The 27,992-nt window shown below is 47.1% G+C and overlaps 2 protein-coding genes across 2 annotated transcripts; both read left to right on the top strand.

Moving 5' to 3' along the window:
• The first annotated feature begins 6,966 nt into the window (after positions 1 to 6,966).
• LOC117869884 (chemokine-like receptor 1) lies at positions 6,967 to 7,833 on the top strand. Its single transcript, XM_034756987.1, has one exon. It carries the CDS (start codon positions 6,967 to 6,969, stop codon positions 7,831 to 7,833), a length of 867 nt encoding a protein of 288 aa, XP_034612878.1.
• A 16,993-nt stretch (positions 7,834 to 24,826) lies between these two features.
• Positions 24,827 to 26,067, top strand: LOC117869882 (chemokine-like receptor 1). The gene is made up of 2 exons (XM_034756986.1): positions 24,827 to 24,867; positions 25,200 to 26,067. The coding sequence occupies exons 1-2, from the start codon at positions 24,827 to 24,829 to the stop codon at positions 26,065 to 26,067; spliced, it is 909 nt and encodes a 302-aa protein (XP_034612877.1).
• Positions 26,068 to 27,992: the final 1,925 nt, after the last annotated feature.

Here is a 27,992-nt window from a genome sequence, read left to right as displayed (position 1 = left end):
TGTGGTCTTTTGCTGCTTGCTGTCTGCATGTCAAGAACCAGGGGAGAGGGTGGAGGGAAAGCCCTCTAACAGAAACAGTAATTTAAATGTGTCAAGGAACTTAATCTTTGAGTCCTGTCCTGAGGTAATATGTATCCAGTCAACATGGGGACTGTTGAAATTCCCCATTATTATAGAGTTTTTTTATTTTAATAGCCTCTCTAATCTCCCTGAGCATTTCACAGTCGCTATCACCATGCTGGTCAGGTGGTCAGTAATATATCCCTACCACTATATTCTTATTATTCAGGTATGGAATTACTATCCATTGAGATTCTATGGTACAGTTTGGTTCATTTAAGATTTTTGACTCTACACTTTCTTTCACATATAGTGCCACTCCCTGACCAGGATGACCTGCTCTGTGATATATTTTGTAACCTTGTATTACTGTCTCCCACTGATTATCCTCATTCCACCAAGATTCTGTGATGCCTGTTGTATCGATATCCTCATTTAATATGTGGCACTCAAGTTCACCCATTTTTATATTTAGACTTCTAGCATTTGTATATGTAACCCTTCTGCCCATCTAAGTTGGCAGCAACAAGGGCCGGGTTCTGTATCTAGGGGTTCAGTTTCAATAACGCAATGCAAAACCGGCTTGAGCTCCCACCCAGTGACCTGGGACAATTACATACTACTCCCCGAGGCACCTCTAAGAGGCAATACTTCCCCTCTCACAAGCACGGAGTATGAGTGTAGCAGAAAATGTTTAATAACATGAGGTAAACGACCTCAGCATTAAATTGGAAAAACACCACAAACAGGATTCATAACACAAACCATGAGCAAAAAAAAACCCCACCCCAGCAAATTGGGCTGTGTCCTTTCCCTTTGGTTCTTGAATCCAGCAACCCAAAAATCACCCAGAGTCCCCAAAGTCCAACACCCCCAAAGTCTCTTGGGTCCAGCAACCACCCAAAGTCCCAAAAGTCCAACAACCCCCAAAGTCTCTGTCCCTGGTCAGTGCAGCCCCAGAGTAAAAGGGGGGCACACAGGGCTTTAAGGGGCAGCTTACATGATCTGAGGCCAGCCGGCCATCTCTCCGTGGGGTTCCGCCGCAGTTTTCACCACAAGCCAGTCCATTTCCTGCCGTCCCACGAACTGCTCTGCTCTACGAGCTGCTCCACTCCGCTCACCGACCTGTGAGCCGCTCCAGCCGTCTCTGCAAATGGCTCCGCTCACCGACCTGTGAGCTGCTCCAGCCATCCCCGCAAACGGCTCCACTCACCGTTCCTTGGGCCGCTCCAACCATCCCCACAAGGCTCCATGCCACTCGCTGCTCCTCCAGCCATCCCTGCAAACTGCTCCGCCAGCCACTTAGCAATATAGCTTCAGGTTCCCCCACTAGTTAACACAGCACTCAATGATCTCAGCTTTTAATAACTTTAGCTCTTTAGTGATTTCAGCTCTTAGCAATTTCAGCTCATAGTAGGGGAGCCCCAGTGCTAGTGCACCATTGGCCCAAAGTGAATTCAGCTCAGCAGCCTATAACTAGACTCCTAATAAAATCAAAGTTAGCTCTGACACGCAACACTGGAGAGAGGAGGTGGTACAATTGGTGTTTCAAGCCCTCAAAGAGAGGGGGAGGGAGAGGGCATGCCATCAGGTACAAATACCTGTCCCCATCCTCTCTCAATTCACTGGGTTTTGTAACCCATGCTCCTTGTCAAGCAAGTGCTACTTAGGTAGTGGTGAAGGACTCACTCAGTCCTTCTGTCATACAACAGTTCCACTGGCCTTGATTCACAGAATCAGGGTAACAAAACTTTATTCTTCCTGCCCCAATAACAGAGAAAACTGGGGATCCCACACCAGTCAAAGTAACCACTTTGAGTTGCTGTTGTTTCATGCCAGGGGGGTGGGTGTGCCTATGCAAACAAGATCAGCCCCTGGAGTTCTTTTCCACCCTCGCCATAATTCACCACCAGATGTCAGGGTGGAGCTCATCCGGACTCTGCTTACAGCTATAAGAACTTAAATGTCACTTTTCAGCTGTCTGCCATTACGTGATGTAATTGAATTGACTTAGGCTTCTACGGGTGAGATTTTCAAAAGCCCCTATGTGAGTTAGGTGCTTAACTCATAACATCAATGGGAATTTGACATCTAACTCCCTTAGTCAGTTTTAAAAATCTTGTCCTGTCTCTTCATTGCCAAGCCCAAGCCTTCAAACCTCATGAGCCACCCTCTAAAACATCATGAGATTGGTTTGAAAAGAAAGACATTTGGGTTCTTCTTTTTTGCCTCCTGATTTTTTTCCTTTGGGGACCATTACAAGGTTTTCTCTGCAACAATGAAGGCTTGAAACTTACCTAAAAAAGAAAAGAAAAGCTGAAATTCCCACCTAAATATCTGATTCCAGGATCTGCGGCTTGGAGGAAAAGGACAAGAATGGTGAATGCCACAACCAAATTGTAAGATTCGGTGACGCTAGAAAAGTCCACCGAAAATTTCAGAAAACCAGAACTATCCAGCTCTGTTATGGCCGCCAGTGAAGTGAGGTGGTGTTTAAAATATTGGGGACTTAAAATAAAATGTGTGGCTGTGGCACTCTGTACCTCAAAACATTACCCTGGTACCCCCATATTCACCACTGTCATATATATGTGAACAAAGTCTGCCTTGTGAGGTATCATTAAAAGAGTCTTGATCTGTTGATTATTAATATCCTCTTGAATTGTATGTGCTATCGTTGTATGGGGAGTTAGGAAGTTTTGCTAGGTGTGTGTTACTGAAATAAGTTGTGATGTTGTGAACACCCACAACCAGCCTTTCAGGTATGACAATGGGGGATCCAGACAGCGTTACTGTCTCATCAGAACCAGGGCCGGCTCCAGGGTTTTGGCCGCCCCAAGCAGCCAAAACAAAACAAACAAAAAAAGCCGCGATCGTGATCTGCGGCGGCAATTCGGCGGGAGGTCCTTCGCTCCCAGACGGAGTGAGGGACCGTCCGCCAAATTGCCGCCGAATACCTGGACCTGCCGCCCGTCTCCGGAGCGGCCGCTCCAAGCACCTGCTTGACAAGCTGGTGCCTGGAGCTGGCCCTGATCAGCACCCATCCAAGAATCCACTATCTCAGGCACTGTACAGAGTGGAGATTTCTTAGAGAGAGCACATAGACAATGGAGACTGTTTGACCCACGTCATAGCAAAATATATTTCCATCAAGCTGGAAGAAACTACAAAAGAGGGGAAGTGACATCACCACTTGGCCTCACACCCCCCACAACTCAAGACACGGAAAAACGTCTGGAGGACAAAGACACCGAACTGCGGAAGTTCAGTATCGGGCTGAAAGAAAAGCCCTGCCTGTGTATTGAAAAACTGTCACCTGCTTGTACCATCTGCCAGGTTGAGACTATTCTATTTTATTTAACTCGGATTGGGAATTTACTTTTATTTCTTTTGTAACCAACTCTGATCTCTACGCTTGCTGCTTTTAATCACTTAAAATACATCTGTCTGCAGTTAATAAACCTGTTTTATATTCTACCTAAAACTGTTCTTTTTTTTTATTGAAGTGCTTGGGAAACCTCAGCTCAGTTTACAGAGGCTGGTGTTCGTGCTCTCCACATCGGGGGAGGCACCGACTGGGTAATGAACTTACACTTGCCAGGCTTCTGACCAAGGCAGGACGGTACATTTCTGGGCTGCAAGGTCAGTGACCCGGGGGGAATTGACTGGATCCTCCTTAGGGCTGGTCTACACTGGGGTGGGGGGGGATCAATCCAAGATACACAACTTCAGCTACGTGAATAGCGTAGCTGAAGTTGAAGTATCTTGGATCGAATTACCTGGGGTCCAGATGGTGTGGGATCGACGGAGCGGCTCCCCTGTCGACTGTGCTACCGCCGTTCGCTCTAATGGAGTTCCGGAGTCGACGGTGATCGCGTTCGGGTATCGATATATCGCGTCTTAACGAGACGTGATATATCGATCCCGGATAAATCGATTGCTGCCCGCCGATATGGCGGGTAGTGAAGACGTGCCCTTATTGATGATTCATGAGTGCTGGGAGGTCATTCATGGAACTCAGCTGGGTGTGTCCCTGCCTGGGGATGGCTGTGTAAGTGCAGGGCCTGCCAGAGGTTTGCAGCTTGACACAGCATCACAGTGTGAGAGGGACACCCCAGGTTGGTGGGACAGAGGGCTCTGCGGTCCCACAGTCCAGGTTGCATGTGGTTTTTTAAACGAATGTCTCAATAAATCCTGATATTCCCGGCCAAAATTCATGAAGCTTTCGCCCTTTGCACCTCACTTAAATCTTACTTGTTTACAAAATCAGACATAAAAATACAAGTGTCACAGCACACTCGTACTGACAGATGGATTACTTTCTCTTTTTACCATATAATTATACACTAAATCAATTGGAATATAAATATTCTACTTACATTTCAGTGGACAGTATGTAGAGCAGTAGAAAGAAGTCATTGTATGAAATTGTCGTTTGTAATGACTATGCTAGTGCTTTTTATGTACCTTTGTAAAACTAGACAAATATCTAGAGGAGTTGCTGTACCCCTTGGAAGATCTCTGCGTACCCCCAGTGGTACACGTACCCCTGGTTAAGAACCACTGCTATAAACCCTTATCCAAAGGCTCAGGGCTGACAATGTCATTAAAACCAACTGGCCAGTAGATGGCAGCACATGTGAAATTCAGTTGCTTGTCAGAAATTGAAATCAAGTCACCCCGTCATCTTCCCTTTCACTTTGTCTACACTAGCAACTGATGTTGGAGTAAGTCCGTCGCTCGGGGGTGTGGAAAACCCACCGCCCTGGGTGACGCTGTTATACCGACCTAACGCCCGGTGTAAACAACCCTTCTTCTGTCAACTCAGCTACCATCTCCTGGGTGGGGGGAGTGGATTAACTACACCGATGGAAGAAGCTCTCGCGTCAGCATAGACAGCGTCTTCACTGAGCCGCTACAGCGGTGCAGCTGCATCGGTGCAGCCTTCCCGGTGTAGACGTGTCCTTTGATAAACTGAACTGACTGAGCTCCTGGAGTCTCTCTCTGCCAAGCCTGGGTCCAGTCCGTTAATCCTTCTTTTGGCTCGACTCTGACCCCTCTCCAGTTGCTGCACATCCTTCTTGAAGGGTGGGCGCCAGAACCAGACACAGGATCCCAGCTGTGTTCACACCAGAGCCGGATCCAGAGGGAAAATCAGCTCCCTGCTCCTAATTGAGACTCCCCTGTTGATGCATCCCAGCACGGCCGGTGCCCTGTTGGCTCTGGGAACTCACGTTGAGTTGAAAAATGCCCCCACGCCTGAGGCCTCCAGGCAAATGATATGAGATGAAGGCAGGTTGCAGGCTGGGCTGTGGTTTGTGTGGTCTCCAGCACACAGCGAGGGTTTCCTTGGCTGGTCTGTAACATGGCCTGGGTGGAGGGGTGGGTTCCCTGCATGAAAGGCAGGGACGAGACTCTCACGCATCCCCCTCCCAGTGGGGCTCTGTTCGCTTTCCCCAGCCAGGAGCGGTTCGAGGGCAGAGTCCCAGCTGGTGTCTCTGCTCCTGGGACCTCACCCACTGGAGTCAGCTGGACATGGCTGTCTCAGCTCCTGCTGTCTGCTGCACTCACCTGCCCCAGAATGCGGGCAGCCAATGCAGACACCTTGCTAGGCCCCAGCACAGGGGAGAGCTTGTGGTTTGTTTGACATCTGCATGTAGCTGTGGGTGATGAAAACCTTCCAGGCTTTGCAGACATGATCGGACCCAGTCACGTCCTGTGATGTCTCCCCCGTGTCCCCGCCCTGCCAGATATACCCCCACACGAACAGCTCCCTGCTCTGAGATGAGCCAGTCTGGGCGAGCTGCAGGCATCGCGTTGGGGACCTGGGACGGGGGTCGACTCTGAGACGCTGAGTCCCCCAAGACATGGGTAAGGAAATGAGGTAAACCCTCCAGCTGCCCCACTGGATCTCATTCTCACCCTCCCACACCACTGCCCCCTGGATCTCCCCTTCCTGCTATCCCCATCCCTTCCCCTCGATGCTCTGGATAGAGCTGGTTGAAATTATTTGTGGGTCTTCCTGTCAAAGGTCAGGGTCCCCTGTCACGCTGGACAGACCCACAGGGAGAAACAGGCCTGGCCGCAGCGAGCTCACACTCTAAACAGACAAATATTTGGAGGGGAAATTGAGGCACAGAGCCATGCTGTGACTTGTCCAGGCTCCTCAAACAGTTCAGTGACAGAGTCTGGGATGGAACCCAGGAGTCCGGACTCTCTGTCTATCCACTAAAATAGACTCTTGCAATTAAAAAAAAAAAGCTTTTGACTTCTCACTGGTCTTTTCTTCCTCTGGTGTTTTGCCAGGTGGCTTTTTTGTCATTGTTGTCTTTTCAATCTTATTTTCTCCTCTTGGGGAGTTGCTCTCCATCACTGGAGGTTTCTATACCTGGGTTCTTTTGGTGGGATTTTGGCCACCAGGTTCCACTATCTCACACTCCTCCCTCCCCCAAAATGGCCCAAACCAAACAAAAACTCCACTTCGAAGTGAAGGGGGTGGAGAAGAATCACTTTCAAAAAATTCATTTTTTTTTAAAAGGGGAGGGAAACAATTATTCCTTTTTTTTTTTAACCAAGATGGGAAAACCAGCTTCTTTGGGAAACTAACAGCAAGAAGATTATTTGGGAATTTTAGTGAGTCTTCAGGGGTGGTCACTTATATCTCTGTCTCTGTATCTTGGACACCCCCATTGGCCACCTCCCCTTGCCTAGAAATAAAACTTTTCAGCAAGAAGCAAAGGGGTGTGTTTTTTAAACATTTGATTTAGTAGAAACCAAACTCTGTCCATGTCCCCTCCTGGTGCCCGTTTCATCGCTCTTCTATCCTTTGCTCAGTACAACGTCTGCGCTGACCCCGCCGAGCCCTGACGTGAAGGAGGCGATATTGTGACTGCAACTCTTCCAAGCATGGAGTTCCTCCAAATTCTCTTCCTGGTGCTGAGTGGCATGGCCTTCCTTGCCGGGGTGCCACTGAACGGCTACATCCTCTTTTTAGCTGGCTGCCATGTGGAGAAGACGGCCAGTGCCTTGTGGTTCTGGAGCCGGGCCGTGGCCGATTTCATCTTCATCATCTTCCTGCCCCTCAGATTCACCTCCATCTTCATCCTGGACTTAAGCTGGGCAAAGACGCTGAGCAGCGCCGTCACCTCCTTCCACATGTTCTCCAGCGCCTTCTTCCTCACCACCCTCAGTGTCGATCGCTGCATCCTTGTGGCATGCCCTGAGTGGACCTGGAACCATCGCATGCCCCTGCTGGCTTTCGGGATGTTTCTGGGCATGTGGGCCCTGTCTGCTGGTTTCAGCTCACGGTACGGTGATCTCTGGGAATACCTCCTCTCACCTGCCAGCACCAGCATGAATTTTCATCCAGATGAAGGCAGGGTGAAGGCCGCCATTATGATCCAGTTCCTGGTTGGGTTTCTGATCCCACTAGCCTTGATATTAATCCCAACCTGCTACATCGTTCTAGCTGCCAAGCTGAGAAGGAACAGGCTGATCCAGTCCACCAAGCCACTCAAGATCCTTCTTGGTTTGATCCCGACCTTTTTCCTCTGCTGGCTGCCATATCACGTCTTGTTCTTCTTGCAGATTTCAGCTACGTACCCTCAGCCTCTTCTGAACTTAGGAAGCACTTTTGCTTGTGTCCTGACATATTTCAGCAGCTGTCTCAACCCCATATTCTACCTCACCATGGAGGAAGAGTTTCTGAGGTACCGGGAATTTGCATGTAACCCCCAAACCATGGACAACTCAGGGTCAGAGCTGGCTGAATAGGGGAATGGGTGGAATTGTCAATATTGGCATGGAGAAAGAATTCCATTAGCTGGAACATGTAACTTCCTCTTGATGCCCAAATTGTGATTTTTTTTGTCCTTATTCAGAGAAGAGCCACGAGAATGATTACAGGGTTCAAAAACCTGCCTTAGAGTGAGAGACACCAGGAGCGCAGTGTATTTAGCTTAACAAAGAGATGGTGAAGGGATGACCTAAGTACCTACGCGGGGAACAAATATTTAATAATGGGCTCTTCAATCTAGGAGAGGAAGGTCTGACAAAGTTCCTCCTCTGCCTTGGTGGGTCCTGCGCTTTTTGGTGGATTTGCTCCTCAGAGGTTCACGGCAGCCCTCAGTTTGGCCACTTCTGCTAAAGGCTCAAACCTGCCATTCACTCAGCTAAGCTCATCACTGTCCAGCCTGGGGGAAATGGAGAACAATCTCTGCAGTCTCTGTGTCCCACCTAATGGGTCAGGGACAGGCCAGATCCCTTTCCTAGACCTTCCCTTCTGGTATTGCTCACAGAGTAGGTCAACGTCTGCTGTGTCTGATCAGAAGTTGGGGCGATGGGGGGAACCCGGGCCCACTCTCTACACCAGGTTGCAGCCCAGGGCCCTGTGGATAGCAGCTGTCTACAATGTTCCCTGTATCAGCTGCGTGACAGCAACAACTCCCTGGGCTACTTCCCCATGGCCCCCTCCCAGCACCGTCTTTATCCTCACTGCAGGATCTTCCGCCTGAAGCCTGATCACGTTTGTACTCCAGCAGCTTCTCACTCTCTGCTCCTTGCGCACCCTCCACTAAGTGATGGGAGGTCCTTTTTAAACCAGGTGTCCTGATTAGCCTGCCTGCCATAATTGATTCTAGTATGTTCTTAATTGACTCCAGGTGTTCTAATTAGCCTGCCTGTCTTAATTGGTTCTAGCAGGTTCCTGATTACTCTAGTGCAGCCCCTGCTCTGGTCACTCAGGGAACAGAAAACTACTCATCCAGTGACCAGTATATTTGCCCTCTTCCAGACTCCTGTACCCCACTGGTCTGGGTCTGTCACAAAGGTGTCTAACATGATCCAGTGAACAGAAGTTGAACTTAGACAAATTCAGACTCACCATTGGAGCAATTTCCCCAGGGTTGTGGTGGATCCTCCATCACTGGCCATTTTAAATCAAGCTGGGAAGATTTTCTAAAAGCTCTGCTCTAGGAATTATTTGGGGCAGTTCTCTAGCCCGTGTGACCTGGGAGGTCTGACAAGATGATCACACTGGTCCCTTCCAGCTTTGGAATCTGTCATTTTAATTCAATATATTAGTCTTGGTTTTGTTCATTTTTAGATTATATTGGGGCATTTGTTTCTTTATGGTCTGTCCTTTTCTCCATGTCATTATTCTTCTCATCATAGAATATCAGGGTTGGAAGGGACTCAGGAGGTATCTAGTCCAACCCCCTGCTCAGAACAGGACCAATCCCCAGACAAATTTTCACCCCAGAACCCTAAATGGCCCCTTCAAAGATTGAACTCACAACCCTGGGTTTAGCAGACCAATGCTCAAACCACTGAGCTATCCCTCCCCCCAAAAAGACATGACCATGTCATGTTTGCTCTCAGTGCGTCTCCAGCTCTTCTTCTTTCCTGTGTTTGTTGAAGATCAAGGGGTCTATTAAACAAAAGGGTCTACATTCCATTTTTAAAAATGTTTAGACCCATAGGAACCTAGCTGAGAGTCAATGAGACATAACGTAAGATCATAAGAATGGCCATATTGAGTCAGACCAAAGTTCCATCTAGCCCAGTATCCTGTCTTCTGACAGTGGCCTTTGCCAGGTGCCCCAGAGGGAATGAACAGAGCAGGGAATCATCGAGTGATCCATCCCCTGTTGTCCATTCCCAGCTTCTGTCAAACAGAGGCTAGGGACACCATTCCTGCCCATCCTGGCTAATAGCCATTGATGGACCTATCCTCCATGAATTTATCCAGTTCTTTTTTGAACCCTGTTAAAGTCTTGGCCTTCACAACATCCTCTGGCAAGGAGTTCCACAGGCTGACTGTACGTTGCATGAAGAAATACTTCCATTTGATTCTTTTACACCAGCTGCCTATTAATTTCATTGGGTGACCCTTCTAGTCACCCAATGACTGGGTAATAAACTTACGCTGGTCAGGCTTCTGACCAGTGCAGAATGGTACATTTCTGGGCTGCAAGGCCAGCAAGCCGGGGGGAATTGACTGGAGCCTCCCTATTGATGATTCATGAGTGGCTAGGACGCCATTCGTGGAACTCAGCTCGGTGTGTCCCTGCCTGGGGGTGGCTGTGTAAGTGCAGGACCTGCACTTTATTATGAGAAGAATAAATAACACTTCCCTATTTACTTTCTCCACACCAGTCAGGATTTTATAGACCTCAATCATATTCCCCCTTAGTCGTTTCTTTTCCAAGCTGAGAAGTCCCAGTCTTATTAATCTCTCCTCATATGGAAGCTGGTCCATATGCCTAATCATTTTTGTAGCCCTTTTCTGAACCTTTTCCAATTCCAATATATCTTTTTTGAGATGGGGCCACCACATCTGCACGCAGTATTCAAGATGTGGGCGTACCATGGATTTATATAGAGGCAATATGATATTTTCAGTCTTATTATTTATCCTGTTCTTAATGATTCCCAACATTCTGTTCACTTTTTTACCTGCCACTGCACATTGAGTGGATGTTTTCAAAGAACTATCAATAGTGACTCCAAGATCACTTTCTTGAGTGATCTTTTATAGAGAAAATTCCACCAATTTTCTGTGATGCCTATTATGTCAATCTTCTTATTTAATATGAGGCACTCTAGTTCACCCATCTTATTATTTGGACTTCTAGAATAAGTATATAAACACTTTAAAAATTGTCACTTTTTTAGCTGTCTGCCATTACATGATGTAATTGAATTCATTTAGGCTTCTAAGGGTGAGATTTTCAAAAGTACCTAAGTGAGTTAGGTGCTTAACATCTATTCACTCTCAATGGGAATTTGGCACCTAATTCCCTTAGCCAACTTTAAAAATCTAGTCCTGTATATTCATTGCCAACTCCATGCCTTAAAACCTCATGAGACGCCTCTAAAAACAAAATGAGATTAGTTTGAAAAGAAAGACATTTGGGTTCTTCTTTTTTACCTCCTGATTTTTTTTGGCCCATTTCAACCTTTTATCTGTAACAACAAAGGCCAGAAATTTGTTAAAAAAGCAAACAAATGGAAAAGAAAGCCGAATTTCCCACCTAATCATATGATTCCAGGATCTGGGGGCTTGGAGGAAAATGAGAAGCATGACGACTGCCACAACCAAATTATAAGAGTCGGAGATGATACAAAACTCTTCCAAAAGTTTCAGAAAACCTAAAATATCCAGCTCTGTTTTAGAAGCCAATGGAGTGAGGTGGTATTTAAAATATTGGGGACTTTAAATAAAATGTGTGGCTGTGCCTTGTGAGGTAGCATTAAAAAATTCTTGATCTGTTGATAATTAATATCCTGTTGAACTGTATGTGCTGTCATTGTATGGGGAGTTATAAAGTTTTGCTATGTGTGTGTTACTGAAATAAGTTGTGATGTTGGGAACACCCACAACCAGCCTTTCAGGTACGACAATGGGGGAGCCGGATAGCGTTAATCAGTGTTAATCATCAACCACATAAGAATCCAATCTCTCAGGAACCGTATAACATGGAGATTTCTCAGTGAAAACACGTAGACAATGGAGACTGTTTGACCCAAGTCATAGCAAAATATATTTCCAGCAAACTGGAAGAAACTACAAAAGAGGGGAAGTGACATCACCACTTGCCCTCACTCCCCCACAACTCAAGGCCTGGAAACACAACTGGAAGACAAAGACTTTTCCTTGAAAAGTTTGGTATCAGGCTGGAAGACAAGCCCAGCCTGTGTATTGAGGATCTGTCACCTGCTTGTACCATCTGCCAGGGTGAGTCATGGCTTGATTCAAATCCTGTCTAGTTTATAGAACTCAGACTGTGAATTAACTTTTATTTCTTATATAACCAACTTTGATCTCTAAGCTCACTGCTTATAATCACTTAAAATCCATCTGCCTGTAGTTAATAAACCTGATTTATATTCTATCTAAAACTGTGTGTTTGGTTGAAGTGCTGGGAAATCTCAGCTCAGTTTACAAAGGCTGGTGTTTGTGCTCTCCACATCGGAGGAGGTGACAACTGGGTAATAAACTTACGCTGGTCAGGCTTCTGACCAGTGCAGAATGGTACATTTCTGGGCTGCAAGGCCAGCAAGCCGGGGGGAATTGACTGGAGCCTCCCTATTGATGATTCGTGAGTGGCTGGGACGCCATTCGTGGATCTCCGCTGGGTGTGTCCCTGCCTGGGGATGGCTGTGTAAGTGCAGGGCCCGTCAGAGGTTTGTAGCCTGACACAATATCACAGTGTGAGAGGAACATCCCAGGTTGGTGGGACAGGAGGGCTCCACAGTCCCACAGCCCAGCTTGCACTCTGGGAACCCTGTCACAGTTGCTTTTAAAACCAGTGTCTCAATGAATCCTGACATTCCTGACCAAAATTAATGCAGCTTTCGCCATTTGCTACGTCACTGGCTGTTCTCCAGAGTCCAACCAATCCACCAGCCAATCGTGGAAAAGACACAATGTCGTGTGGCTCACAGCCAGTTAAGCGAAGAGTCACAATCCACCTGCCACCTGGCAATGTCTCTCCAGGACGTTCGAGGGGTGACTGGGGGTGAAGGGCGGCAGGGTTCACCCACAAATCACTCCTGACCCAGTGGCACTTCAAGGGCCCAAGCTGTGTCTGGTGCGTTTCCAGGTGTGAACAGGCTGAATTTTTGCAATGACGCGGCCGCAGCTCAGCTCCTGCTCTCGGGCTGTGGCTGCTGCGGATGTGGGCGACCGTCTCTGCAGACGGGATCTGACAGCCTTCATCACGAGAGGCCCCAGAGCTGAGCCAAGCTGTTTGAGGCTTGCACGGAGTGGCCGCCTCGGAGGCTTTGCAGACCCGGCTTTGTGAGCATCTCCCACCTCCACTGAGCCACCCCCCGTGTTCACCCCTGAGAGGACAGCTTCCTGCCCCCAGACACATCCATGGGGTGGGGGGGGGGAGCTGCACTTGGTGTGTGTGTGTTGGGGGGATCAATTCTGAGATGCCGTGTCTGATTCCCCCAGGACATAGGTAAGAAAGTGAGATTAAACCTTCCACCTTCCATGCTAGGGTGAAATCCACAACACCTGCCCCCCCCGCCCTGCCCCTCCCCCCCCCCCCCTGTCCCTCCCTGCCCCCTTCCCCCCCCCCAGCAGCTCCCCCAGAACCCTACCAGCTTCCCATAGCAGCCTCCCCACATCCCTCACTGCCCCCACACTGGTACTGCACTCCCTGGATTGAAGTGGTTCCCATCATATACAGGGTTCAAAGTTTGAGTCAGTGGCTCTCAGCATCCCCAGTACACAAATTTTTCCAGAAACCCTGACCCCACCCCACTCCCCACTTCAGCCCTCCACATCAAATCCCTCCCTGTCACTTGTATAAATAGCCTCCATGCCCAACCCCAGAGGTGGCCACATGTCAGTGTGAAAAGACCCTATAGACCAGTGGCTCTCAACCTTTCCAGATTACTGGAATGTTTTCAACGATGCGGCCGCAGCTCAGCTCTCTGACCTGTTTTCTCATCCTTTCAGGAGCCTCATTTGTCTTGTGTATCCCGAAGCTTCTCCTCACTGAAAAACTACTTGTTTACAAAATCAGACATAAAAATACAAGGGTCACAGCACACTCGTACCGATAAATAGTTTACTTTCTCATTTTACCATATAATTATACAATAAATCAATTGGAATATCAATATCCTACTAACATGTCAGTGGACAGTATATAGAGCAGTAGAAAGAAGTCACTATGCTAGTGCTTTGCATGTTGCCTAGTTTTCAATAGGCTAATATCTCGAGGAGTCGATGTACCCGCTGGAAGATCTCTGTGTACCCCCGGTTGATAACCACTGCTCTAGACTGTTTTCCAAAGGCTCAGGGATGACGATGGCTGTAAATCCAACTGGCAAGTAGATGGCAGCATCCACACAATTCAGTTGCTGGTCAGAAACTGGCAATCAAGTCACCCCATCATGACACTAGCAAGTGATGTTGGTATAACTACGTCACTCGGGGGTGTGGAACCGCCCCCCTGGGTGAGGCTGTTATACCGACCTAACACCCAGTGTAGACAACACTTCTCCGGTCAGCACAGCTACCACCTCTCAGGGGTCGGGGGTGAATTAACTACGCCGATGGGAGAAGCTCTCACCTCAGCATAGACAGTGTCTTCACTGAGCCACTACAGCGACACAGCTGCATCGGTGCAGCCTTCCCGGTGTAGACGTGTCCTTTGATAAACTGAATTGACTGAGCTCCTGGAGTCTCTCTTGGTGGAGCTCGGGGTCCAGTCTTGTCTCTGACCCCTCTCCTGATGCTCAACATCCTTCTTGAAGGGTGGGCACCAGAACCGGACAGAGGATCCCAGCTGTGGTCATACCAGGGCCAGATCCAGAGGGAAAATCACCTCCCTGCTCCTAATCGAGATTCCCTTGTTGATGCATCCCAGAATGGCTGGAGTTCTGTTGACTCTGGGAGCACACATTGAGCTGAAAAGTGCCCCCACGCCTGAGGCCTCCAGGCAAATGATGAGAGACGAAGGCAGGTTGCAGGCCGGGCTGTGGTTTGTGTGGTCTCTAGCACAGAGTGAGGGTTTCCTTAGCCTTGGCTGGTCTGTAACGTGGCCCAGGCTGAGGATTGGGTTCCCTGAACCAAAGGCAGGGACGAGAATCTCACACGTCCCACTCCCTGCAGGGTTCTGCTCGCTTTCCCCAGCCAGGAGGGGCTGGAGGGCAGAGTCCCAGCTGGCATCTCTGCTCCTGGGACCTTGCACGGTGGAGTCGGCTGGAGGTTGCTATCTCAGCCCCTGCTTTCCAAAGGTGGCCCCACTCTCCTGCCCACAGATGTGGAAAGCCAAATGCAGACACCTTGGTAGGGCCCAGTGTGGGGTGCAGGGGAGCTGTTAGAGGGCTTTCCCTCCACCCTCCCATTTCCCTGGTTCTTGTCAAGCAGACAGCAAGCACCAAAAGACCAGAGGTCTGTAGTGCAGACAATGCAATATTTATTGGGGTTAATGTCCAGCAAGCATGATTCCAATTTCCCTTCCCCCACTTCCTGTTTGACCCCAGTTTATATAGTAATATTCTCAGCTACACCTTACCCAATCATTTTACTGAAATGTAACCAACCAATCCTAACATACCATAACATAATTCTCTAACCAATTATATCCCACTACATTAATTAACTGACACCTAGCAAAGTTAATTATACAGCAGACAATTAGAGAACCAGACAGATTAACAATAGAAAACTGGGGGCCATAAAGATAAAACATACTGAAATGAGGGTTTCACAACCACAACCATTGATCAGTGATCTCTTGCCAGACAGGATGCTATCCAACTAAGTTTTCTTTAACCATCTTAAGATGTGTTTCTTTATCTGGTGGTGATGGGCACTATCAGGACAGGATCATCTTCCTAACAGCCCAATAGCCCCTTATGTCAGTGTGGCTGGTTTGGGAGGTGAGGATGTGACCGTTCACTTCCCAGTTTATGGCTGCCCCTGCTGCTTAGCCAAAGGCCTGAGCCTAAGAACCAGGCCTCAGACTATCCTAGTGAGACAAGGCCCAGACACAGGCAGACTGTGAATTTGATTCTTTCTTTTTATACCCCTGTAACTATCTAAGTGATAAAAATACACCTAAGTTCTTAGAGTATAGGCCTTTACAGACAGGCCTGAATATTTATATTGTAACACTCCACCCTTTCTTTTCTGTTGGGATCCTCCTGCCTAGGTATCCCTGGGAAAGCATAGGACATACGGCGACACATTTCCTGATAGGGCCAGGCATCATGGTGGAATATGTTGATGCTCCATCTGTCCCACTGCTCCTTTTGTGGTACAATCCCCTGCACCTTCTCTGGTATGGGCATACCACACCTATTCCAATTAGTGTTGTAGACTTTCCATTATAGTGGGCCTGAGAACGTTGGGTCTGGGTTGTCTAGTACACTAGGCTGGAGGGCCTATTAAATTACTTATGGGTTATAATAATTGGCCGTTCTTTAGAGGGCTGTGCCCCTCTTGACTGTTTCCCTATACAACGTAACACCAGTATACTTAACAATACACCAGCCGCCATGATAATCCACAGCAACTCCGAGAGTCCTGACCACTGTAGTATAGTCCAACATCCCGACCACCATCAAAACCACTGCTTCTCCTCCTTTGATAGGGCTAAAATTCTGTCAATGCCATCCTGACGTGTGTAGTGTAATTGTGTCCAACTAGTGGCGGTCACACTGAGTTGCTCCTGTAATCTTTGCGTACTCTGGTCCATATTGTGTGTCCATTGAATACCCCCAGGGAAACTCGGTATTGTTTACACCAATTTCACTACTGGGTATGGGATGGGGTAATAGGTGCTGGTTTGATTGTTTACAATGATTAGGTCCACTGATCCATTAGTGCACCATAGTCCAGTTAGCAATGTATAAACATTTATAATTTGCTCATAGGCTGGTATGGTTTTGCCTCCTAGTGTTATATTACAGGATTGCAGACACTCCCAACAGAATACCCCGTGCCCCATATACATTACACCTAAATTTCTCCTCCCTTACAAAAGGCCATTGATCTCGCTCCTCCATAGTCATAGGAGAGGAGCACACCCTGGTGCCCCCTCTGGATGCACAATTGCTTAAAGCAATGATAGTCCAATTCACACCATTCCACCCACTCCATCTATTTCCCAGTGGTCCCCAACACACTCTTCCTTCTCTTGTTACTCCTAGAGGGTTCAGGGGGACCACCTTAGTTGCATTCCCTTCCCATTGTATCATGGTTACAATTACACAAGTACTGGCCCCACAGGTCGGGGATATTTTCCAGGTGGATGGGTATATTTTCCCAAGTGTGGATCTATATGGGTTAGCCTCCCAATTTAATACTGAATGTCATTGTTCTGACCAAGCGTCTCTCATGATATCCATTAACATTATTAACTGAGCATTAACCTACACACACGTTAGCCTTCTGAAGCCATCCTGCCCAGGTCACAAGGGCTCCTGCCAATGAGTTACCCGCAGGTTCACCTCTACTACCGTCCTCCATCCCGTGGCAATTGCTGATAGTTGCCGTGCCATTCATTCATTGATTTCTTGCTGAAATCTCACATTTTGGCTCATCAATTGTTTGGTTACATACACATCCCCCAGATTCCATGTGCCCAGCAGAGTGTTCCCTACTGCCTACAATCCCCTTGTCCAACGACGATTCCAGGTGCGTCCCCTCACCCACCAATCAAATTGTTTTTTCCATCCTTTTATGTACACAGTACAGTTGGGATGATTTTGGTCCACCCACCATTCCTTGGGACATATTCACAGCTCCAGGCTGTGGCCAATTTAAATTCAGGTTCTTCCAACTTGGCTTCCATAGCACCTGCAGGGTTACATTTTGCAAAATGGTTAACTCATCATACACCCAATGTCCCAAAGGGAATTTTATGCCTTGTGTAATATGTACATAACAATCACACCTTTGGGGAGCATCCTCCATGGAAGTATCATTGCGGTTACACATGGTAACATCACATTCTAATTGTGGGGCGTTATTTTCCCAAGAGGATTCATACACCCCAGGAGGGATGTGTGATCTCGTTATTCAGGAACACTTCCTGAATATGTGCAGTGATGATGTAAAGCAGTATTTGTGGGACAAAAAAGAAATATTTGGCAATATCACTGGACTCATCATACTGTGGACACAGTCGCTCCCATTTATGGATTTTTGAGGAAGTGGAGCCAGCAGGTGGAGGGTTTTGTCTCTTGGACTACATTACATCCAGTTCATGCTCTTGGGCCTCCCTCTGGGCCTCCATAGCTGTCTTGTGGGCAGTTTCCTCCCTGGCTTTTTCTGCATTAATTTCTAATTGTCTTACTTCTATCCATCCTTTATGTTCATTTTCTTTCTCTGTTGCTTCCAGTCTAGCCAGATCTAGTTTGGTAGCTGCTTCACTGGTAGTCATTTTACTGGTTTCTTCTGCTGGGACTCACCCCCTGCAGTTCACTGAAACTGGGATGCACTCAGCTCAGGCGATTCTTAGTTAACAGAGACTTTCACAGTGCCCAGTGTTCAGCCTTTCTTGGCAATTTGCACTCTGTGCAGTTTTAGCTTCTTCTGATCTTCCTTCTTATTTATTTTTCTTCCTTTTCTCTCCCTACTTCCCTTACCCGAAATAAGCAAACAGAAAATAACAAACCAGTAAGTACTTTGTCTGTTCTCCAGCCAGCACACTTAAAACTCACTTAAAATCACTACCACTATCTCAAACCAATCAGCTGTGCACAGATCCTGCCGACTACGCCACTGTGACGGGTTGCATCACAAAAACCACCTTGGGAGCTGCCCCCTAATGCACCAAGACTACTTCTATCCCTGTTTTCCCTGCCAGCTCAGGACTCCAGCACCCTGTCTTGCTGAGCCAGACACTCCCGTCTGCTCCAACACAGACCCAGGGTCTGAATGACTTGCCCCAAAGCTGCAGGTTTACCTGAAAACAGCTCACAGAAGTGTGCTTGTCTTTAGCACTCAGATGCCCAACTCCCAATGGGGTCTAAACCCAAATAAATCCATTTTATTCTCCACCGGGTTGGGATTCCCCCATCTAATCCATAAACCATATATCGACACTGCCAAATTCCTGTTGGAGGGTTGGGTGGTACATCTTTCTATGGGGAAATTCTTATAGTCCTAATTAGCTTCATTTCCACTAGCTGTGGGTGTAGCAGTCCATGTATTTCCTCCTTTTCACTCTGCACATCGTGGGATTTGAGTAGAATTTATAACTGTAACAATTGTGATTAGCAGTAAGGATCATTCCCTCCAGGGCCAGGGAATTCCCATCTTTTTCTCCTTAGTGGGTTAATCTGTAATACACACATGACAGAATGTATGCATCCCCTTTCCCAATCCCGTTTTCACTTTTTTATCTGTGTGCAGTGAACCCACTGTTGCCCTCCATTTTCTGTACCCAATAGAAACAGGCTGGGCCCCAATCGGTCAAGGCCCAGGTAGGGGCCCTTCCATTTAGGAGCTGGGAATGGGTGGTGTTGACCTGGAATTTTGTACATTGCTAGATCTCCCACCGTGGGTAGATCACGCTCCCAGGGCAGGTCGTACCATGCTTTGACTCTTTCTGCTACTTGCTTGTCTTGCCAGGACACTGCCTTCTGTACCTGTTTCACACGGTCGATTAGGGTTAAAATCCATTCTGGTGTTAGGCGTGTGTAGTGACTTCCCCAGATACTGGGGTAAGTGGATTTTCCCACCGTTCCACGGGCCTTCCCATGAGAGCTTTGTATGGAGAAAATCCGGTGCCCTTTGATTCTCGGGCCTTTATTCTCATTAAGACAAAGGGAAGTAACAGTAACCAGTTTTTTCCTCCCATTTACACTCCCTTTCTCAGCTCACTTTTGATGGTGTGTTTCATGCGTTCCACCTGCCCTGCAGCCTGTGGTGATAAGCCATAGGGAACAACTGTGTGATTCCAGTGAGGCCTGAGAGCTCCCCTGTCATAACTAGAAAGGGAAGGGTAACAGCCCTCCTGTGTACAATACTATAAAATCCCTCCTGGCCAGAGACTCCAAAATCCTTTTACCTCTAAAGGGTTAAGAAGCTCAGGTAACCTGGCTGACACGTGACTCAAAGGACCAATAAGGGGACAAGATACTTTCAAATCTTGGTGGTGGGGGGGAGGCTTTTGTTTGTGCTCTTTATTTTGGGTGTTGTTCGCTCTTGGGACTAAGAGGGACCAGACATCAATCCAGGCTCTCCAAATCTTTCTGAACAAGTCTCTCATATTTCAAACTTGTAAGTAAGAGCCAGGCAAGGCGTGTTAGTTTAATCTTTGTTTTCTCAACTTGTAAATGTACCTTTTGCTAGAGTGTTTATCTCTGTTTGCTGTAGCTTTGAACTTAAGGCTAGAGGGGGTTCCTCTGGGCTCTTTGAATCTGATTACCCTGTAAAGTTATTTTCCATCCTGATTTTACAGAGATGATTTTTACCTTTCTTTCTTTAATTAAAAGCCTTCTTTTTAAGAACCTGATTGATTTTTCCTTGTTTTAAGATCCAAGGGGTTTTGGATCAGTGTTCCCGGGGAATTGGTGGAGAGTCTCTCAAGCTACCCAGGGAAGGGAGTTAGCACATTGGGATTGGTGGCAGCAAAAGCAGATCTAAGCTGGTAGTTAAGCTTAGAAGTTTTCATGCAGGCTCCCACATCTGTACCCTAAAGTTCAGAGTGGGGAAGGAGCCTTGACATCCCCTAACAGATTTGACTGGAAAGCAGCTCCTTGGTCTGAGTCAATCACCTTTGGGACCCCCCAACAAGTCAATACCGAATTACCAAAAAAAAAAAAAAAAAAAAAAAAAAAAAAAAAAAAAAAAAAAAAAAGTATCCACCACCACCAACATGAATCATCTTTGTCTGTGATCTGGTGGTAGGGGTCCTGTGTAGTCAATTTGTATTCTTTCCCAAGGTCCCCTTGGGGCATGTCTCATTAAGTCTCCCCTTAGCACCTTGTCAGGTGGATTGTGCCTGGCAAAGATTTTAAATCGGCTGCCATTCCTGGCCACCAGCACAATTTTTTAAAGTTCAGAGTGCCTCCTCAAACCCAGGGTGTCCCCCTGCCAAGCTCCCATGCACCCAACTTAAGAAAGTTGTCTGGCTTCCTTGAGGACACAGCTTTACTGGTCCTTCAGTTGTTAGGACACACCAAATATCTTCCCTTAGTACCACTTTTGGCCCATGTCTATCCCCAAGTTTTGTGATGCCTTCCAGACCTGGGTCAGATTCTTGCAACTCCTGAATTCGCCCGCCATAGATCCCTGTCCACCCCACTTCTTCTTACCACTGCTACAGGCACACTTGACTGTGGTTCCCATGGCAATATGGGTGCCTCTGTTGCAGCCCGCTTAGCCTCTGTATTGGCCAGGTTATTCCCTTTGCTTAGGGGTCCTGTTTTCTTGTGTCTAGGATGACCAGACATCAAATGTGAAAAATCAGGACTGGGGTTGGGGGGTAATAGGAGCCTATATAAGAAAAAGACCCCAAAATTGGGACTGTCCCTATAAAATCAGGATATCTGCTCACCCTACTTGTGTGCCTTTACTTTTACCACATTGCTTCGTGCAAAGCTGTGACTAAGCTCCTCCTCGTTTCCACCAGCTAGCATGCTTGATTGTGGAGCTGTCAGTTGTCCTGAAAGGATTATCCGCCCACCATCTCAGCATCCATGTGACACCCAAAATACATCATCTGAATCCACCACCACCCAACATTCTGCCTCAAATTTGGGATCTACTTCCGTTCAAATTGTAAGCAAGGCTGCCAGTTCTGCCTCCTGGGCTGGCCTGGCTTCTAGTGAGAAACCAATGGTGCTGACTGTCTCAGTTCCTCTGATTTCCACAGCAGCTAAGCCTGCAGATTTTCACCCCCCGATACATACAATTTCCATCCAAAAACGATACCTGTGTCCCCTCCTTTACCTGACTGGGATTAGCCGCCCAAAACACCTGGTGTTGGCTTTTACCTGGGCTGCCTTCACCAATGTGAAGGTGTAATCCAGCTACCCAGACTACAGGTTCCTTTAACACTTTTGGGGTACAGGTCTGTCGCATCTTACGTGCATTTAACATGCGCGATTTCAGCTTTACGCGGTCAGCAAAAAAAAAGAGAGAAAAATAACAATTTAAATACTGTTTCTGTAGTGTGGGTAATTCCGCCCGCCATTACACTCAATGTAATTTTGACTCTATGCGATTTTCGCTTTAGGCGTTGACTGCGGAACGTAACCCCAGCGTAAGATGAGACAGACCTGTAATGTTTTCAGCTTGTAGTGCCAGTAACCACTTTGCCATACACTGCCCACTCACTTGTCCCTGTAAAATAGTATGCATGTTTAACAGCCAGAGGTGGTCATAATGGAGCTGGATTATTATCTCCTGCATTCCTGTGAGGTATTTGAATTTCCCTACCCCTCAGTAGGTACACCACTACACCTTTTCACACCATCCATATTTAAGTTCCACAGCACTCAAAAGTCCAGAGGCAAAGGCAACAGGTCGGTCCACCACTGACCAGACCCCGTAACTACCATCATGAGAGTCTGTGATACCCTCTCCAAGCAGCTGCACGGACTGTTGGGGATGGGGACTTACCTGGCTGCTACTCACCTGTCCAATGCAATGCATCTGAATCATGGCACCAAGATGTTAGAGGGCTTTTCCTCCACCCTCCCACTTCCCTGATTCTTGTCAAGCAGACAGCAAACAGCAAAAGACCAGCAGTCCGTAGTGCAGACAATGTGATGTTCATTGGGGTTAATGTCCAGCAAGCATAATTCCAATTTCCGTTCCCTCCCTTCCTGTTTGACCCCAATTTATATAGTAATATTTTCAGCTATACCTTAATCAATCATCTTACTGAAATGTAACTAACCAGTCATAACATATTGTAAAATAATTCTCTAACCAATTGTATCCCACTACCCTAATGAATTTCCACCTAGCAAAATGAATTATACGTCAGACAGAAACAATTAGAGAACCAGACAGATTGACAATAGAAAAGTGTGGGCAATAAAGATGAAACATACAGAAATGAGGGTTTCACAACCACAACCATTGAGAAGTGATTTCTTGCCAGACAGGATGCTATCAAATTAAGTTTTCTTTAACCATCTTAAGATCTGTTTCTTTATCTGGTGGTGATGGGTACTATCAGGAAAGGATAGTCTTCCTAACAGCTGTGACAAAGTTCCTCCTCTATCTTGGTGGGTCCTGCGCTTATTGGCGGATTTTCTTGCCTCAGAGATTCACCATGTGGGTTGGGGAACAGCCCAGAGACCTTCCCCTCTGGAAGAACCCACAGTCCAGGTCAATTGGGGGGTTTGGGGGAACCCGGGCCCACCCTCTACTCCAGGTTCCAGCCCAGGGCCCTGTGGACTGCAGCTGTCTATAGTGCCTCCTGTAACAGCTGCATGACAGCTACAACTCCCTGGGCTACTTCCCCATGGCCTCCTCCAAACACCTTCCTTATTCTCACCACAGGACCTTCCTCCTGGTGTCTGATCACGCTTGTGCTCCTCAGTCCTCCAGCAGCACACCCTCTCAGCTCCTTGCGCCTCTTGCTCCCAGCTCCTCACACTCGCCCCACAAACTGAAGTGAGCTCCTTTTAAAACCCAGGTGCCCTGATTAGCCTGCCTTAATTGATTCTAGCAGCTTCTTCTTAATTGGCTCCAGGTGTCCTAATTTGCCTGCCTGCCTTAACTGGTTCTAGCAGGCTCCTGATTACTCTAGTGCAGCCCCTGCTCTGGTCACTCAGGGAACAGAAAACTACTCATCCAATGACCAGTGTATTTGCCCTCTACCAGACTCCAGTACCCCACTGGTCTGGGTCTGTCACACAGCCCAATACCTCCTTATTTCAGTGTGACTGGTTTGGGATGTGAGGATGTGACTGTTCACTTCCCACTTATGTCTGCCCCTGCTGCTTAGCCAAAGGCCTTAGCCTAAGAACAGACCTCAGACTGTCATAGAATCATAGAATATCAGGGTTGGAAGGGATCTCAGGAGTTTATCTAGTCCAACCTCCGGCTCAAAGCAGAACCAATCCCCAACGAAACTATCACAGCCAGGGCTTTATCAAACCTGACCTTAAAAAACTCTAAGGAAGATTTCTCCACCTCCCTAGGTAACCCATTCCAGTGCTTCACCAGCCTCCTAGTGAAAAGGTTTTTCCTAATATCCAACCTAGACCTCCCCCACTGCAACTTGAGGTCATTACTCCTTCTTCTGTCATCTGGTACCACTGAGAACAGCCTAGACCCATTCTCTTTGGAACCACCTTTCAGGTAGTTGAAAGCAGCTATTAAATCCCCCCACATTCTTCCTCTATTCTGCAGACTAAATAATCCCAGTTCCCTCAGCCTCTCCTCATAAATCATGTGCTCCGGCCCTCTAATCATTTTTGTTTCCCTCCGGTGGACTCTTTTCAATTTTTCCAAATCCTTCTTGTAGAGTGAGGCTAAAAACTGGACACAGTATTCCAGATGAGACCTCATCAACACCGAATACAGGGGAATGATCACATCCCTCGATCTGCTGGCAACACTCCTACTTATACAGCCCAAAATGCTGTTAGCCTTCCTGGCAACAAGGGCACAACTATCGACTCATATCCAGCTTGTCATCCACTGTAACCCCTAGGTCTTTTTCTGAAGAACTGCTGCCTAGCCATTCGGTCCCTAGTCTGTAACAGTGCATGGGATTCTTCCATCCTAAGTGCAGGACTCTGCACTTGTCCTTGTTGAACCTCATCAGGTTTCCTTTGGCCCAATCCTCTAATTTGTCTAGGTCCCTCTGTATCCTATCCCTACCCTCCAGTGTAGATACCACACCTCCCAGTTTAGTGTCATCTGCAAACTTGTAGACGGGGAAATCCACACCATCCTCCAGATCATTAACGAATTATCCTAGTGAGAGGAGGCCCATACACAGGCGGACTGTGATTTTGATTCTTTGTTTTTATACGCTTGTAACTAGCAAAGTGGTAAAAATACACCTAAGTTCTTAAAGTGTGGGCTTTTACAGGCTGACCTGAATATCTATATTCTAACAGGAGCTTGTGGTTCACATAACATCTGCACGTAGCTGTGGGTGCCAGAGGCCTTCCAGTCTTTGCAGAAGTATTTGGACCCAGCCACATGCTGTGATCTCCACTCATTGTTCTCCCCGCCCCAGATACACCCTCACATGAACGGCTTCCTCCTCCGGGCTGAGCCAGTCCAGGAGAGCTGCAGGCATTGCGTTGGGGACCTTGGATGGGGGTCGACTCTGAGACGCTGCATCCCCCAAGTCACGGGTAAGATAATGAGGTAAACCCCCCAGCTTACTCACTGGATCTCCTTCTGTCCTGCCCCCACACCACTGCCCCCGGATCTTCCCCCTTCCAGTGGCTCCAATCCCCTCCCCTCATCCGCTCTGGTTAGAACCGGTTGAAATTATTTGCGGGGCCTGTTGTCAGAGGTCAGACCTGGGGAGTTTTCAAACTCTGAGGAGATTATAAACTCTGCGGCTGTCATCTCCTGGAGCCTTTTTCATTGCTCTTCCTTCCTTTGCTCAGCACAACATCTGCGCTGCCCAAGCTGAGCCGTGAGGAGAAGGAGGGGCTATTGTGACTGTACCTTTTCCAAGAATTGAGTACCTCCAAGTTCCTTTCCTGGTGCTGTGTGGCATGGCCTTCCTCGCTGGGGTGGCATTGAATGGCTACATCTTCTTTGTTGCCAGCTGCCATGTGGAGAGGACGGCCAGTGCCATGTGGTTCTGGAACCGGGCCCTGTCCGATTTCATCTTCATCATCTTCCTGCCCCTCAGATTCACCTCCTTCTTCATCCTGGACTTAAATGGGGCCAACATGCTGAGCAGCACCATCACCTCCTTCCACATGTTCTCCAGCGCCTTCTTCCTCACCACCATCGGTGTCGATCGCTGCATCCTCGTGGCACGCCCTGAGTGGGCCCGGAACCACCGCACGCCACCATTAGCTTTCATTATGGGTTTGGGCATGTGGGCCCTGTCTCTTGGGTTCAGCTTGCGGTACGGTGATCTCTGGGAATCCCTCCTCTCACCTGACAGCACCAGCCTGAATTTCCGAGGGGATGAACGGAGGGTGAAGGCCGCCATTGCAATCCAGTTCCTGGTCGGGTTTCTGATCCCATTCGCCTTGATCTTGATTCCAACCTTCTACATTATTCTAGCTTCCAAGCTGAGAAGGAACAGGCTGATCCAGTCCACCAAGCCACTCAAGATCCTTCTTGGTTTGATCCCGACCTTTTTCCTCTGCTGGCTGCCGTATCACGTCTTCTACTTCTTGCAGATCTCAGCTATGTACCCTCTGTCTCTTTTGAACAGAGGAAGGGCTTTTGCTTATGTCCTGACATATTTCAGCAGCTGCCTCAACCCCATCTTGTATCTCACCATGGAGGAAGAGTTTCTGAGGTACCAGCAACGTGCACGCAACTCCCAAACCAACGACAACTTGGGGTCAGAGCTGGTTGGATAGGGGAATGGATGGAATTGTTGATATTTGCATGGAGAAAGAATTCTGTTCACTGGGACATGTAACTTCCTCTTGATCCCAAAATTCTTATTTTTAGCAAGTGAATTTTTTGGCCTGATTCATAGAAGAGCCACGAGAATGATTACTGGATTAGAAAACCTGCCTTACAGTGAGAAACTCAAGGAGGTCAATCTATTTAGCTTAACAAAGAGAAGGTGAAGGGGTGATTTGATCACAGTCTCAAAGTACCTGCCTGGGGAACAAATATTTCATAACGGGATCTTCAGTCTAGCAGAGGAAGGTTTAACATGATCCAGTGAAGAGAAGTTGAACCTAGACAAATTCAGACTGGAAATGAGGTCTCAATTTTTAATGGTCAGAGTAACTGAGCATTTGAGCAATTTCCCAAGGGTCGTGGTGGATCCTCCATCACTGGCAATGTTAAATCCAGCTGGGATGTTTGTCTAAAAGCTCTGCTCTAGGAATTGTTTTGGGGCAGTCTCTGGCCCGTGTGACCCAGGAGGTCAGACGAGATGATCACACTCGTCCCTTCCAGCCTTGGAATGCATGAATCTGTCATTTTTACAAAATTTATGGATTCTTGGTTTTTCTCATTTTTAGATTATTTTGGAGAATTAGGTTTTTTATGGTCTGTCCTTTTCTACGTCCTTGTGTCATTATGCTTCCCATCATGTCATCTTTACTCCCAGTGGAGCTTTTTTTCCTGTGTTTGTTGAAAAAAAGGATAACATTTGCAAAAGGGTCTAAATCCTATTTTTAAAAGTGTTTAGGCCCTTAGGAGCCTCGCAATGAGTCAATGAGAACATAGCGTAATATAACCCTGACAAAGAGTGGCACAATCTGATTCTGCATTGTGTGAAGTATCAGGGGGTAGCCGTGTTAGTCTGTATCCACAAAAACAACAAGGAGTCTGGTGGCACCTTAAAGACTAACAGATTTATTTGGGCATAAGCTTTCGTGAGTAAAAACCTCACTTCTTCGGATGCATTGTGTGAAGAAATACTTCACACAGAGTTTCCCAGGCTGACTATGCCTTGCGTGCAGAAATACTTCCTTTTATTTGTTTATTTACTTCCTTTTCTTTCTTTTTAACCTGCTGGCTATTCATTTCATTTGGTGACCCTCTAGTTCTTGTGTTATGAGAAGGAGTAAATAACACTTCCTTTTTCACTTTCTCCACATCAGTCAGGATTTTATAGAGCTCTATCATATCCCCGCATAGTCATCTCTTTTCTAAGCTGAAAAGTCTTCTTTATCTCTCCTCCTACGGAAGCTGTCCGATACCCCTAATCATTTTTGTAGCCCTTTTCTGAACCTTTTCCTATTCCAATATATCATTTTTGAGATGGGGTGACCACATGTACACGCAGTATTCAAGATGTGGGCATACCATGGATTTTTATAGAGTTAATATGATATTTTCAATCTTATTATCTATCCTTTTCTTAATGACTCCCAACATTCTGTTTGCCTTTTTGACTGCTGCTGCACATTGAGTGGATGTGTTCAGAGAACTATCCACAACGACTCCAAGATCTCTTTCTTAAGTGGTAACAGCAAATTTAGACCACATGGTTTTATATGTATAGTTGGGATTATGGTTTCCAATGTATCAACATTGAATTTCACCTGCCATTTTGTTGCCCAGTCACCCAGTTTTGTGAGAACCCTTTGTAACTCCTCACAGTCTCCGTTGGACTTAACTATCTTGAGCAGTTTTGTATCATCTGAAAATGTTGCCACCTCACTGTTTATCTCTTTTTCCAGATTGTTTATGAATAAGTTGAAGAGTACTGGTCCCAGTACAGACTCCTGGGGTACATCGCTATTTACCTGTCTCCATTCTCAATACTGACCATTTATTCCTACCGTTTGTTTCCTATCATTTAACCAGTTATTGATATATG

Source organism: Trachemys scripta, chromosome 24, assembly GCF_013100865.1.
Source record: "Trachemys scripta elegans isolate TJP31775 chromosome 24, CAS_Tse_1.0, whole genome shotgun sequence".
Taxonomy (NCBI): domain Eukaryota; kingdom Metazoa; phylum Chordata; order Testudines; family Emydidae; genus Trachemys; species Trachemys scripta.
This window is presented reverse-complemented; position numbering and strand designations above follow the sequence as displayed.